At 41.4% G+C, this 15,167-nt stretch overlaps 1 protein-coding gene across 1 annotated transcript in view; it reads left to right on the top strand.

The window, feature by feature from the left end:
- Positions 1–15,167, top strand: part of RCAN2 (regulator of calcineurin 2) — a 267,126-nt gene that overhangs the window by 232,061 nt on the left and 19,898 nt on the right. The window contains exon 3 of the mRNA XM_027127437.1: positions 13,925–14,098. Coding sequence (XP_026983238.1) covers positions 13,925–14,098 — 174 coding nt within the window. The remainder of the gene's footprint in view (positions 1–13,924; positions 14,099–15,167) is intronic.

Here is a 15,167-nt window from a genome sequence, read left to right as displayed (position 1 = left end):
TGCGGGCCTCTCACTGTTGTGGCCTCTCCTGTTGAGGAGCACAGGCTCTGGACGCGCAGGCTCAGCGGCCATGGCTCACGGGCCCAGCCACTCCGCGGCATATGGGATCTTCCTGGCCCGGGGCACGAACCTGTGTCCCCTGCATCGGCAGGCAGACTCTCAACCACTGCGCCACCAGGGAAGCCCTGAAGCTCTCATCTTTTTGACGGGAGGAGCTTCTTCTCAGGTTCCATTTTACCTAGGATTATACAGTAATTCTTCACAGTGCTGCTGGCCTGTGAGATACACAGGAACAAAACTGACTGAAGACAAAAGATGGGTCCATCTCCTTGGGTGAAATGCAAGAAAGGGATGAAGCCGTATCAACCCAGCTTCTCTCTCCCGTAGGTGGGGCAGCCTGGAGGTTAAGCCTGTGGCTCCAGGTACCAGGATGAAATCTGCATTCTGTCACTGACCGACCAGCTGGCCACATTAGGCACATGGTTGAATCTCTTTCAGCCCATTTCTTCATCTGTCTCCTAAGTTTATTGTGAGGTTGAAATGTGTTATCATATGGAAGGGGCTTAGGGAGGGCTTGGCCCACCAAAAGAATTCAGACTTTACCCATCCTTAGCCATACCCGCAGTACTTATCTGCTGTCTCCTAAGTGTCCAAGGGAAGATTTAGCCACTGTGCAAAACTGCGATTCAAAACTGAGCTCCGTGTTAGCTGCGGCCTTGACTGCCATGTTTTAGTTCCAAAAGGCTTTCTTTTAGGTGTCTTGTGTCCCAAATTTGTGACAGGTTGAAACAATCATTTTAGTTTGAAATCTCAAGGAATCTGAACATGAGAGATTTCCTTTTATATAAGGTTTCTATTATAACGTATATTCTTCTTACGTCTTTATCTAAAGCGCAGAGAGAATAAAACCCAAATAAGATAGAAAAGGTGTAACTGAGAGGAGGAAAAGGAAGAGGGAGGAAGACGATTGGGAACATAACAAACTGTGTGTTTTCTTTCTAGATTTAAAGATTGAGTCATTAGAATTTGCTCATGTCTGCATCTCAAAAGAATGCAAATGCCATCTCAATTTCAGGGGAAGAATTAGTTAAGGATACCACGCTGGCTTTGAAAAGTTTGCTTTGATCGTATGCCAAATGGCAAAATGAATGGATTTAATTTGAAATTGCCTATCTTCAGAAGGATGTGATATGGGACATATTTAGGATTTAGCCCTTTCATTTAAGATTAAACATACTAAAAATGTCCTCGTCAATTATTGACAGCTGAATATTAAAACAGAGGCTTCATTTCAATCTTGAGAGAACACTGCTTGTTTCTAGAAATACATTTCCTCCCTCTTTCAACTACAACACTGCATGATGTGCTCAAGAGGGGACATTTCCTAAATTGGTGTGGGAGCTGGCGAGCACTCTGTCCTGTCTGCCTCAGTAGGCCCACGACCTGTAGTGTAGGGTTCAAATGAAATGTATTCAGTGGAGCAGACTGCTAGGAAAATGTCCTAAGAAACATGTAAGAGCTGACCCTTAAAATAATGAAATCTCAAAGCTTATTTGTTTTACGTTTTCTACGAGTAATTAATAACAGTTGTGAACGGGCAGCAAGGCCACGCCCATGGAAATGTGGCCTAGGACTGTTACATTTGTCCTCAGTCCCCCGAAGTCCCTTTTCTTAGAGGTGGCCTCAGATTAATAGGAATATATAAATCCTTTGATAATGCTATCCTTGTCTGGAACAAAAAGCTCTGTCTAAAGTCTTCCGCCACCTCATTTCCACACATCAAAATTCTATCCACCTTTCATTTACCATATTTTACCTGAAGTCTTACTTGACCTCTTCCCCTTCTCCGTGCACACACACGCCCTTTGATGATCCATGATTCTGAAAAGAGATTCAGAGTGTCTTAAATAACCGAAGGAAGTGGAGATTAAACCTAGATGGAGGAAGGGTATGTCAGGGGAAGGGGTCAAGAAAGGTTTCAGGAAAGAAATGTGTAGAGTTTGATTTAGGCTTCCCTGTTACATTATAACGTGGAGGATCTGGGTCCAGGCGTTCGGTACGTATTTGCTGATTTTATTGAATGTAGCTTTGAAGAGAAGAAAAAATTCACCAAAAGGTAGCAGGGGGACGTGAGGAGGACAGTTCTATCCTCGTTGTTTTATTCATTTCATTACCAAGTGAGCCCATCCCATAGAGCGGCCATCATGCACGGTACACAGTTGGCACTCAATAATGCATCCATGAGCAAAGGACACAGGACAAAAACATGAGCCGTTCCTACCCTTGAAGTTCTTACAGTCTAGTTAGTAAGGGAGCAGTTACCCTCACTAAGTAGATAACTCTGTTATGGGAGCACCGTGGGAGGCTGTGTAAACCTCAGTAGGGTTCAGGAAGGATTTCTCAGATGAGACCCAAGCTGGGACTTGAGAGACAATTAGAAGTTATCTGATGGGGATGGAATATACAACATGATAACTGTAGTCATCAACACTGTATTGTGTATTTGAAAGTTGCTAAGAGAATAGATTTTAAAAGTTCTCTTCGCAAGAAAAACAATGTGTAACTATGTGAGGTAATGGATGATAACTAAACATATTGTGGCAATCATCTCCAATATACATGTTTATCAAATCATTATGTTGTATACCTTAAACGTATGCAAAATGTCAATTATATCTCAATAAAACTGGAAAAAAATAAAGGGAAAGAAAAGAAGCTATCCAAAGGAAAAGGGTGTCACAGGCAGAAGAGAGAACAAGTGAGAGACGGCTTGGAGATACAGAATAGGCTGCCTTTCGGAACCTATAAGTGGAAATTTGCTGGAGCACAGATTAGGCCAAGGGTAGAATGTGAGATTTGTGGGTGAGTGATGGCCATTTTATAAAGGGCCTTTCATGCTAAGCCACACCATGTTCTTAGAAGCTCTGTGAAGCCACCGAAGGATTTTATGGAAGAACTATATCATCAGAATTTTCTTTTTTAGAAAGACCTGTCTTGCAGTAGACTTTCAAGGTTGATTCGAGGGTGGCCAGACTGAAGCTAGGGGGACCTAGCGCGGCCATCGGGAGAGCTGTGGCGAGCCAGGGAGCTGGTGAGGGTGAAGAGTAGATGCTGGAAGATTGGGAGAACACAAGCTGACTGCTGGGATGTGGGGTGAGGGAGAGGGAAAAGACCAGGATGACATTCAGCTTCCTGGCTTGAGCAACTGAATAGATGGGGTCCATTTGCTGAGAAAGAGGAGAAGCAGATTTAAAGTTGCCCCCCACAAAGAATGTGGCTTTAGAGGCATGAAGTTTAAGGCATCTATCGAATAACCCAAAGGAAATGTCCAGGCAACAGTGGAGTATGGGGACTAGAGTTCTGGAGACGGGTTTGTCTAAAAGATAGTTGAGGCGCATTCGGACAGGTGAAAGGAGACAGGTGGGAAAGGCTTAACAAATCTCCTATTCGTCTGAGCTTCAGATATTTCCAGTAGGGGCTGTTGTCTTTGCGATTTACTCACTGCCTCTCTGAGCCTCAGCCCCTGCTAATGGTGCAGGATTTCCAAAGGCAAAGATTGAAGGCAATGACCCAGTTGATTTCCTCCTTAGAATTATTTAATTTACCACATTGTTTTCTTAAAGGAAACTTTTAAAGCTTAGCAGCCAAGAAAGAGATCTTGGTGGTTAATTGGGGCTTTACATTTTAAGTAGATAACATCAAGAAAATCACCTTAGTATAATTAGACTTAATTTTATATGAGATACCGCTCTGAGCATTCCTATAATTTCTCTTAATATTTTAAGGATTAGATACAGGTACAAGTATAGATATAAATATAGATGGATGTAGGCATAGATGTATTTATATACTTGGATTTAGATATAGGGAGATTTGTACAGCTAGAGCCAGCGGACCAAATACAGACATATAAACAAAACATTGTTTATCTTCAAATGTGGGAATCATAATACCAACAGCTCGAATAAACTTATTGTGCTCAGTGATTTAAATATATTAATTTACTTAATGCTCAGAACAGCGCTGTGAGGTAGATTCTGTTATTATCCCATTTTGCAGATAAGAAAACTGAGGTGTTGGGTAAGTAAATTGCTTAAGGTGGCACAAATCCTGGGTCTGGGATTTGAACTAGGCAGTGTGGGTCTAGAGTCTGTGCTAGTAACATGGCTTTATATTGCCTCTCTTTATCAATCTCTAATGGGTAAATCAATATTTAAATAAATTTAGAATGCAGTTCCTGTCCTCGGGTAAGCTGTAAAGGGAGCCGTGCAGTTCATCAATGACACATGCGCAATTAGAGCCTGTGTCTAATCAGGGCTGATGATAGCCGCAGGCATTCTTGCAGATTAACCATCAGAGAAGAGGAGCTGCTGGCCCAGAGAAGGATGTAGCAGCCATTAGCTCTCAGCAAATGCCTCGAACCCAGGCAGCCATTGACACTGTAAACTGAAATGTAACAGCTATAAAAGGACTGTCGGATGCTCCCTTTGTGTTTATAACCATGCAGAGACGTCCAACTTTATGGCACGTAACAGACAACTGTGCTCATAACCGCTTTCTCAGAGGTCCCGTTTTCCTGGCCCATCCCCCTTACAGGTAGGAGTGCTCCTCCCTGCCACTCCCTAGGTGTTCAGAGACCCCTTGGGAGGCTTACAAGTGTCCTGGGGCAGGAAGGAAGCATGCAGGCATCCACAGATGGTATCTTGCTTGGCATAGCCAGGCTCCACAGTCCCCTGGTCTCACTGGTGGGGGCAGTGAGACCCACCAGAACCAGTCCTGCATTCAGGTGCTGGGAGGGTCTTCCTCACCCAAAGCGTGGGCAGTTGCTGTGCAAGGGTCGTAGGCACGCACAGTGCCACCTGTAAGCTCCGCTCTTGGTCCCCCCATCTGGCACTTACCGCCCCTTACTGAGCAGCTGCAGGACGGGGTCCAAGCAACCCCCTTACTTGTTCCTTCTCCTCAGGCCTCCATCTTGGGTATTTACAAAATGGGTTCATGTGTGGCAGGGACTCAGTCATCTATAATATGAGACTTGGGCGGAAACTTGGCAGATTTTAGTTTCTTGGTTCTCATCCTGGTGATTCAAACGTTTAGGGAAATGAACGTCATCAGCTGAGAGTTATATAAGCATTGTACTTGTTTTAGCTATTCTGAAAACCTAGACTGCTGACTACTTGGTGATGGCCCAGGTGACTCATGATTCTCTTGGTCATACTTCCTGGGAAGTGAATGAAGTTGCAGCTTAAGGGCCCCTCATTTGCGTGGGTCTCTACCAAGGCCCTGGTAGGGCCCTGCGACCTGTTCCCGTGGTCATATATAGTCTGTAAATTTTGCAAAAGTTATTCCTTATGAATTTTTTGGTTCTCATTCAAAAACAAAATTCTACCTTCGTGCCTAATTTTGTATTATTTTGCTTCAGGAGGGCTTCCCAAGTTGTAAAAGATTCAGGCTCCACGATACTTAGATTCACCCCTATTCCAAGGTCATTCCAGTTTCTAGCCCTTGTACGGTTTCTTAGTTTTGGAGGAGTTTGGGAAGTTTTGTTTTTCCAGTTCTAAATGCATACATGGCGGCTTAGTGGAAGTAGAGAACCAGAGATTTCCTTAACTAAAGAGAAGTAAAAAGGGATGCTCGCATGGCAATGTTATCCAGCCTCTGTGAACTTCAGGGTCACTGGGAATGAAAGAACAGAACCAAACACAGACCACAGAAAGCATTCTGCCGAGAAAGGCGTGTGATGAATTCATGAGGTTTCAGGACAAAGCAGCTCCTTTTGGAGTTTGGATCTGAGTTTTAGATCTTTGTCTCTCACAAGGACTCCACTGAGAAGGGATAAAGTCTTTTGTGCCTTTACCAGTGAATTATCTCTTTTTTTTGAGCCGTTATGCGACATGAGGTCTGTCCTCTTCTTTTATCAGCAAGGAAGAGTTGAGAGCCTCCTTTCACAATGATTTTTTTAATTTAAGTAATATCAGGACCACAAAGGGAACAAAGCGTGCTTTAACACAAGTCTGCCTGGCCTAAGAAATCCTGACCGGTTAAAATCCAGATGAAAAAAAAAATCCCTACATGCAGGCCTGGTTATGCCTGTCACGTAAGGAGCCTGCATTATGGAAGATTTACAATAACAGTCCTTTTGACAGGAGGCCCTCCTGAGCAGCCCATAAAATCCAGTATGATCCTTAAACATGGGATTTGCACAGGGCTCATCCGGAGCTTCCACTGAGAAGTGATAAACCTAAATGAATTGTTTCATTCTTCAGCTGTTTCTGGGAGGTGTTATCTGACAGACGAGAGCCTGGTGATTTTGAGGGAAGCTGAATTTCTTATTAAGATAATTTATACCCAAAGGGATCATAACTGAGAAAACTGAAAAATATATGAAGGCGTAAAGCATCGTTTGGAACGCAGTAAAGGCACCATTGGATTTCTCTGGCAGCCACGTTTTCCAGGACAGGACCCTTCTTCTGGATGGACAAGGAGAGCTGGTTTTTCTCATTTTGGTTTTTCAGACTTCTCACTTGTTCTCATGGCATCCATGGTATATCGGTAGTATAAACAACTTGACCTTACTAGTTCTGGTTTTGCTAACTAGTTAGTCGGGTGACCTTGTGGAGGTCATTCACTTCTTTGGCTTTCGTGTGTTACTCAAGGATAATAGTAATTCCAACTCTTCTTCCAAGGGCTTTAGTGAAGATTTAATGAGATAATATATTAGACAATATTTTTTATCTGCAACCTGTCTGGTTTAGAATTAAACTGAAGGTAATATTTCAACGTTCTGATAGTCTATAATATACCTTGGGGTTTTTGTATCAACCAATCAAGTAGAATCCATTGAGTACTTCCTAAGTCCTGAGGATGCTGTTAAAGGCTGTTGACTTAAAAAATAATTGTTGCTTCCATTTTGATCGGAAACTGTAATGAATCACCTGCTACTCGGTCTGTGTTCTGTAGCCGCTGAGGCCAGCATTCTCCACATCACTGGAGCTTCTTTATGAGGACCCTGGACAGATCCTTCTGCCTGGTTTTAAGACCAGGCTCATCTTTACCCTATTGGCCCTGAGAATTGCATAACTGATGAGGATTATCATATCATGTCAGCTTTGAGAAAAATTAGAGGCAAAATGTTGGCCCACCCGTGGCAAATTGTCAAGACTCTATGAGAAGCTTTTCACCTTTTCTGAGGAGTCCTCCTTCTTGGCTTTATCTTTCTACCCTTGTTTTCCTCTTTTTCTCTATCCAGTTTCTGTTTTTATTTTATTTTGTTCTTATATGTCTTTATAAGGCATGTTAGAATCTTTTTTTAATGTGGGGCACAAATAATAAATAAAGGACTAATTATAACAGAGATAAAGTAAGAAGGTTTAAGGAAAACTGCAGTGAACTTCTCCAGGGAAAGCAATCAGTGCTTCCGTTGGTAGCAATTCGTCTATACCTGCCTCCACACTGTCCAGACCACTCAAGAAAAGCAAATACATTTAAAGGTAGAAAATGGGCTTCCCTGGTGGCGCAGTGGTTGAGAGTCCGCCTGCCGATGCAGGGGACACGGGTTCGTGCCCTGGTCCGGGAGGATACCACATACCCCGGAGCGGCTGGGCCTGTGAGCCATGGCCGCTGGGCCTGTGCGTCCAGAGCCTGTGCTCCGCAATGGGAGAGGCCACAACAGTGAGAGGCCCGTGTACTGCAAAAAAAAAGAAATAAATAAAATAAAATAAAGGTAGAAAATGTTAAATTCCAAAGTGTTCCTATTTGAAACCATAGAATTATTTGATTTCAAATGTGGCCTGAGTTAGGCCTGGATCTCCATTCTCTGGTAAGCAGCCACTTTCACAATTTTCAGGCATACTACCTGAAATGTCTTTATGTGTACCTTGTAATCCTTGCTATATAAAAGGTGAAGCTGATGAAAATTGATGAGGGTAAAAATATCAAATTCTGCTTTGGACCCCAAGCCCCCCAGACCTGCATGGTCTTACCACCTACCTCATTCTCCTTTTCTGGTTATCTTGTCTACCCTGCTAAGGGTGTCAGTTTCTCAGGATACCCTCCATTGACACAGCATCCTCCCCTGTGTTCACATCCTCATCCAGCCCCACTCTTCACCCCTGGTCCTTCTTCTCCCACCAACATCCTCTCCTAGCCTCTCTCACTTTCTTCTCTAGAGCCCCTTGTTAATTTTTCTAAGAGTACAATTCGTGTTCTAAAATAATCCCTCCACGTCCTCCCCATACCAATCCTAGATTACTCTTTTTTTTTTTTTGCGGTACGCGGGCCTCTCGCTGCTGTGGCCTCTCCCGTTGCAGAGTACAGGCTCCGGACACGCAGGCTCAGCGGCCATGGTTCACGGGCCCAGCCACTCTGTGGCATGTGGGATCTTCTCAGACCGGGGCACGAACCCATGTCCCCTGCATCGGCAGGAGGACGCTCAACCACTGCGCCACCAGGGAAGCCCCCTAGATCACTCTTGACGACATTTGTCCCCTGGGCATCACTCAAGTGGAGGCAGACCATTCCTTGACCCCCGTCGTGCTGTACCCTTCAGATTCTCACTAGACCCCTTGTCTTCACCCCATGCCAACTAAATCCTTACTTTTTCTGAAGTCCTATCATGCAGCAGTCCTCAAAGAGTAGTCTACAGACTCCTGGAAGTTCCCATGAGGTCAAAACTATTTCCATAATAATACTAAGACATTATTTGCTTTTTCAACCATGCTGACATTTACACCCATGGTGCAAAAGCAATAGTGGTTAAAACTCCTGGTACTTTGGTATGAATCAGTGCAGTGGCACCTAACTGTACTTACTAGTATTTGTATTCCTCACAGCCACACACTCACAGTTAAAAAAAAAAAAAAAGTGCAATAAAGAAAAATACCTATTTAACTTCAGAATGTCCTTGATGAAGCAGTTAAAGTTATTAGTTTTATTAACTCTTTATTCTTGAGCACATGCCTTTTTAATAATCTGAATAACGAAATAAGAAGTACACATAAAGCAGTTCTGTGGCATACCAAAATACAATGTGTGACTTCAGAAAATGTTCTAAGATGTTCTAAGCTGCACTAGATACTTATTTTCCTCCTGGAACACAGAAAGAACAACTAACAGACAAACCATAGTTATGCAGACATAGATATTTGGCGGACATTATATCAAAAACGAATGAATGAGTGTATCACTTGAAGGAAAATAACTGACAGTGTCTGTTGCCAATGATAAAGAACATACTTTCAAGCAAAAATTAGAATTTTGGAAAACTTGTATCCACCAACAAGGATATGACAGCTTTCCAATACGGAAAGACTTTTTGATAAGATAGGTGGTAATATTAGTGAATGTGATTTTTGATATTGTGTAATGAAATGTGTCAACATTTGGAAAAGCTGTATAACTCAAGGAACCAATATTTTCCAAATGACTGATGTACACTATGACAGAATCCTGCATGAGTAAAAAATCCACTAAAGGTGCAAAGTAGATAAACGGATTTTAATATAATCAAATAAAAATGTTATTTGATTATGGCTTCAGATTCAACATTGCAGTAGACTTTTAGGAACTGACACTAGTTGAGTTTTGATGAAGTATCAAGGAAGAATATTCACAATTATTTGAAAGGCTATTGCAATGCTCTTCCCTTTTCCAACCACATATTTGGGTGAGGCCAGCTTTTCTTCAAACCCTTCAGACAAAACAGCATAATGTAACAGAAGCAGATGTGAGATTCCAGGTCTCTTCTATGAAGTCAGAAATGAAAGAGATTTGCAAAAATCTAAAACCAGGCCAGTCTTCTCATTAAATGTTATCTTTTTGGGGAAAGCAGTTATTTTTCATAAAAAGATTATTTTGTCATATGATGGATTTATGATTGTTACTAGGAGATGAATTTATAATAAATATTTTTCAATTTCTCAGTTTTAATTTCTAGTACAATAAACGTGAATAGATAAAATTCACATTAACAAAGTTCTTTAGGATAGACTTAGAGATTCTCATACTAAGCAAAGTAAGTCAGGCAGAGAAAGACAAATATATGATATCACTTATATGTGGAATCTAAAATATGACACAAATGAACTTATCTCCAAAACAGAAACAGACTCACAGACATAGAGAACAGACTTGTAGTTGCCAAGGGGGAGGGTGGGGGGAGGGGAGGGATGGATTGGGAAGTTGGGGTTAGCAGATGCAAACTCTTGTATCTAGAATGGATAAACAACAAGGTCCTACTGTATAGCACAAGGAGCTATATTCAATATCCTGTGATGAACCATAACAGAAAAGAATATGAAAAAGAATGTATATATATTTATAACTGAATCATTTTGCTACACAGCAGAAGTTAACACAACATTGTAAATCAAGTATATTTCAATAAAATAAATTTAAAAAAAAAGTTATTTAGGATCTTCCATCATTTTTGTGTGTAGCAAGGTCCAGAGACCAGAGTTTGAGATCATCGTTGTACAGCTTTATCCAAACCAGTGGCTAAAAAGAGATTAACTATGGAGGAAATTAACTTATTGTGTTTGTGGGGTACCAGACTGGAGGAAACTGGCAGCCAAAGGTCAGGAAAATATTACTGTGTGCCTGGTGGGAGCCTGGGCATCAAAACCATAGAAAATTTGCTGTACAGGCAGGTGGAAGACCCCTGGGGCTGGCTCTGATCCAGTAACTGCTTTGTCTAAGGGTACACCTGGCACGTTCACTGCACTGTATCTGCCTCTCGCCAGTTTGCTCTGGTATCCCGCTGCCTCAGCAAATGAAATGTTTGTCATATCACTAGTGGGAGAAAAAATAGAGATAGCCAGCAAATTCCCAGTGCTTGGCCAGCTGTCTCCCCACCACTACAAGTTCTCAAAAGACCTGTGCAGAGAGGACAAGCCAAGTAAAAATTAGTTGTTTATTATTATTATCATTATAGTGATGGGTCCCAGATGGGCCAGTGAAAACCCTGGTCTCTGAGCCCTGGGCTGCACCCCCGGTCTGGTGGAAGACCTCTTCTTGCTTTTGGTCTAAGCCCAAAACAAGTGATATCAAAGAGGCTTCTGTCACCCGCCACCTCCAGCTTGCTGCCCGTATTAGCTGCCTGGGACCCTCTTTTGAAGAGTACAGTAGTGGAGAAAATAATTGCAGTCGTCACTGACGTCTGACATTCATATAACCCCTGCCCTAAGCCTGAAGCCCTGCCTCCTGGATTCCTTTCTCCTAATCCAGGCTCTTGAGGCCAAACAGCTGAGATGGGAAGCATAAAGAAGACATAAAACGAAAAGCAAGGAATTAGACTCCAAGGAAAAGAACACCTCCTCCCCCAAGGCTATGCTGAGGTCCTGGGGAGGGGGCAGGAAGCCAACTCCCACACTAGAAATGGAAAAACATAGAGCCACAAAGAAACCCGTGGATTTTGTCCTAAAAGATATGATATTCCACATAGAAATAAGATCTTTTAATTTCTTAATTCCTCCCATTCCTGAAAATTCTCAGATTAATCAAACCACCAGCTTTGATTTTACCAGCCGAGACTATTCCCATTGTGAGGAACCGGAAAGCATTTTATTCACCAGGATTCTTGTTCAGGAAAACACAGGAGAGTTGGGAAAGAATTCCTAAGAAATTCTTAGGAAGCCCCAGGCGGAAGCCCCAGGCCTGGGAGTTGGCTGATCCCAAGGTTTGAGGGTTGAGAATGAAAAATACCCAAGGAACAAACAAGGAAGGCCCCCTGTTTTGTTCTTGCTAGGGAAAGAGGAATAAGAACAGAGCCTGAAAAGGAGGAAGAACCCCTCAAATCTCTCCATAAATGTCATGAAACTGAAACAAACAGCTGTTTTGAAAAGGGTTATTATGGGATTATTATGAAATCGTGTGTGTGAATCTTTTGAAAATTATAAAAGTTCTATAGAACGTATAGAATCTTTCACTCAATTAAAAAATGTGGAAAATAATACATAAAGAAAAAAAAAAGAGGTTCCCTATTAATGACATTCAAATTCTTTAAAAAATTTGCCATGGTCACCAAGGTTTCAATAAACATCCTTATATGTAAACAAAAATAAAAACAGAAAACAAACAAAACATACACACAGAAAAAAAAAAAAGACAAGAAGTGTGTGTAGACATGAGTCAAAAATGGGAGAAACCATGGTGGGCCACACACTGGGGAATCTCAGAAATGGGCAGCAGCCTTTGGAAAGATCACAAGCCTTGGACTTGAGGGTCTGAGACAAGTTCACTTGGATGTCCAAGAGGCAGGAAGACCTTCCCGGACATCTGAGTTCCTCTTCCCATGCAGCCTCGGAGGGCAGTGATTCTCTAACCTGACATCACCTTGTTGATTCTATTAGATGTGGTCACACAGGAGCCTTGGGGAAGCTTATTGCTCTCCATCTCTTGCTCTTATTAATGCAACGATCTCTCCCTCTCAGTCTAGCAGGGTAATTATGGATGTAATTGAAAACATCTCTGTATTCTGGTCCTGGCTCTGCCAATAACTGCCCATGTGACCGTGGGCAGGTCCTCGTCTCTGCAGACCTCAGAGCCCTGATTTGTAAAATGATGGTGGTGAGGAGGGAAAGGCTGAGTTAATTATCCCTTATGTCCCTTACAAATGCAAATGCAATGAATCTTGCAGTATTAATCTTTCATGCATCTTCATTCCCACTTGAACTCACTCTAATGACAAAATACCTTTTATTGTAGAAATAAAAGAGTCAGCGTTTTTTTTGGTTTTATTTTTTTAATAGATGTTATTTCCTTAGTGGCAATTTCTCCTTTAAGAACACAGAGTAACTTAACATGCACTGGTTTTGTTACTCATAATAGGATCTTTTTTTTACTTTTTAAGCTAAGAGGAACTAGATAGGTGGTGTTAATATATATATATATGTATTTTTTTTAATTCTCTAGTTTTCCTTTAAGTCTTTCCCCATTCTTGCAGGTGTTCTCTTATTTGTGTCTGTGTCTGCCTCTCACCTTAGATTCCTAGATCATTGAGATTCAGAACAAAACGATCCTCATCTCTGTAGCCTTCTAAAACCTAAAGACCATCCTTTGTACAAAGTGAGCATCGAATAGATATTTCTTCAGTTGAATTGAAATTTGTATCAAATCAAAATTTTTAAATTATTGCTTTGTATTATGATAGGCTTGGTTGTGCTGCAGAAATAAAATAATCCACAAATCTCAGTGGTTTCATGCACTAGAGAGTTCTTTTCCTTTGCCAAGGCAAAGTCAGCTATAGGATGGGGTGGGAGTTGGGAAAAAGATGTTTTCTGTTCCACAGAGTCACTCAGAGACCCAGGCTGAGGAGAATCCTACCTCTGACTACGCTACCATCTGGAGCACATGGCATCTTCAGGGAAAGAGACTGAAAATTTTCTCGAGGGCTTTCTTCCTGCTTTCTGTACCCATTTCATTGACCAGAACTAATCACATGGCACTGCCTGACTAGAAGGATTTTGGGTCGTGTGGGCTCCCATATATGTAGGCAAGAACAGTGCCCCCAAGCTTGATAATCATTAGCAACGTCCACCATGTGCTTTACTCAATAGCTATAATATTTTGGAGATAATGGACTCCTTTGAGAATCTTATGACCATTACGATCCCTCTCCCAGAAACAAACACATGTATGTTGAAACACTCAACACTTTGCATAATTGTCAGGTTTTTCATTAATTTCTGACCCCATTCACTGGTCCCGCTACAGATCCTTAGACACAGGTTATGAGTCCTTTGACAGAATCCACAGGCATGTTTAGTAACTGGTAACAGACCAACAGGTGAAAAAAAATACCTTACAGTGCTCTGTTTTAATTTTATGTTAGGAAGAGCCTGTTTATTTACCTAGTTATTTGTTTTTGTCAGACCTGGCATAGTACAAGATATATGGCCAATGGACTTTCCTCTGTGTTTGTTTTTATCAGGAAAAATTTGAGGGTCTGTTCCGGACTTATGATGACTGTGTGACGTTCCAGCTATTTAAGAGTTTCAGACGTGTCCGAATAAACTTCAGCAATCCCAAATCTGCAGCCCGAGCCAGGATAGAGCTTCATGAAACCCAGTTCAGAGGGAAAAAATTAAAACTCTACTTTGCACAGGTAAGATCATTCTTTACCGAAGTGAATCCTTTTGCCCTGCATTATTTTTTTTTTACCTTTTCAAAATGTAAATGGAGCCCTTTCTACTTTCAGATTGGCTTGTAGTCTATAATTCGTTCACTGAGAAACAAATTTATATCATGATTCCCAGGCAGGGACAGCAGAGTGGTTTAGAAAGCAGGTTCTGAGGGCCAACAGTCTTGGTTCTAATCTAGGCAGGTTACATAACCTCACTAGGCCTCAGTTTCCCCATCTGTAAAATGGGGATGATAACATACTCCCTACATTGTCATGAGGATTAAATGAATTACTGTGTGTTAAAGTGCTTAACATTCAGTAAATGCACAATGAATGCCAGCTAGTACTTGTAATAAGAATGCTCTGATCACAACTTAGCTAGCAGGGTTATAATTAAATTATATGACAGTTTTAATGGACTGTATACCTTTTCAGTGATTCATGTCCATGAGAAAAAGTTACAAACATATGGAAATCAATATTGTGTTTTATTTTATCCAAAAATAAATTCTGGCTATTATAAAAAGGCACGGGTAATTCTTGGCAATATTTATGAAGTCCACAGCAGTAGAAAATCAATGTCCATAATGTTTCATTAGTGTCTTCATTTCATTATTAGTTATCTCAATCCATCTGTTATTGGTCTGTAAGGATCATTTCCGCCTTTGGACTCTGAAGAGATGACACAATGAAAGGAACATAGACTTTACTTCTTTTTAAAGCTGAATAGTATTCCATTGTATGTATATATCATATTTTCTTTATCCATTCATGTGTCCATGAACATTTAGGTTGTATCCACGTCTTGACGATTTCAAATAGTGCTACAATGAATATAGGAGTGCTAATATTTGTTCAATGTCCTGATTTCAATTCTTTTGGATAAATACCCAGGAGTAGAATTGCTAGATCGTATGGTAGTTCTATTTTAATTTTTTTTGAGGAATCCCCCCATTTTGTTTTCCACGGCAGCTGCTCGATTTGCATTTCCACCAACAGTGTGGAAGAGTTCCAGTTTCTCCACATTCACACCAACACTTGTTGTCTTTTG

The sequence above is a fragment of the Aethalodelphis obliquidens genome, unplaced genomic scaffold (genome assembly GCF_003676395.1).
Source record: "Aethalodelphis obliquidens isolate GAN/ISIS:26980383/991018 unplaced genomic scaffold, ASM367639v1 scaffold31, whole genome shotgun sequence".
Taxonomy (NCBI): Eukaryota; Metazoa; Chordata; class Mammalia; order Artiodactyla; family Delphinidae; genus Aethalodelphis; species Aethalodelphis obliquidens.
Note: the sequence above shows the minus strand (reverse complement) of the source record. Positions and strands in the feature narration are given on the sequence as shown.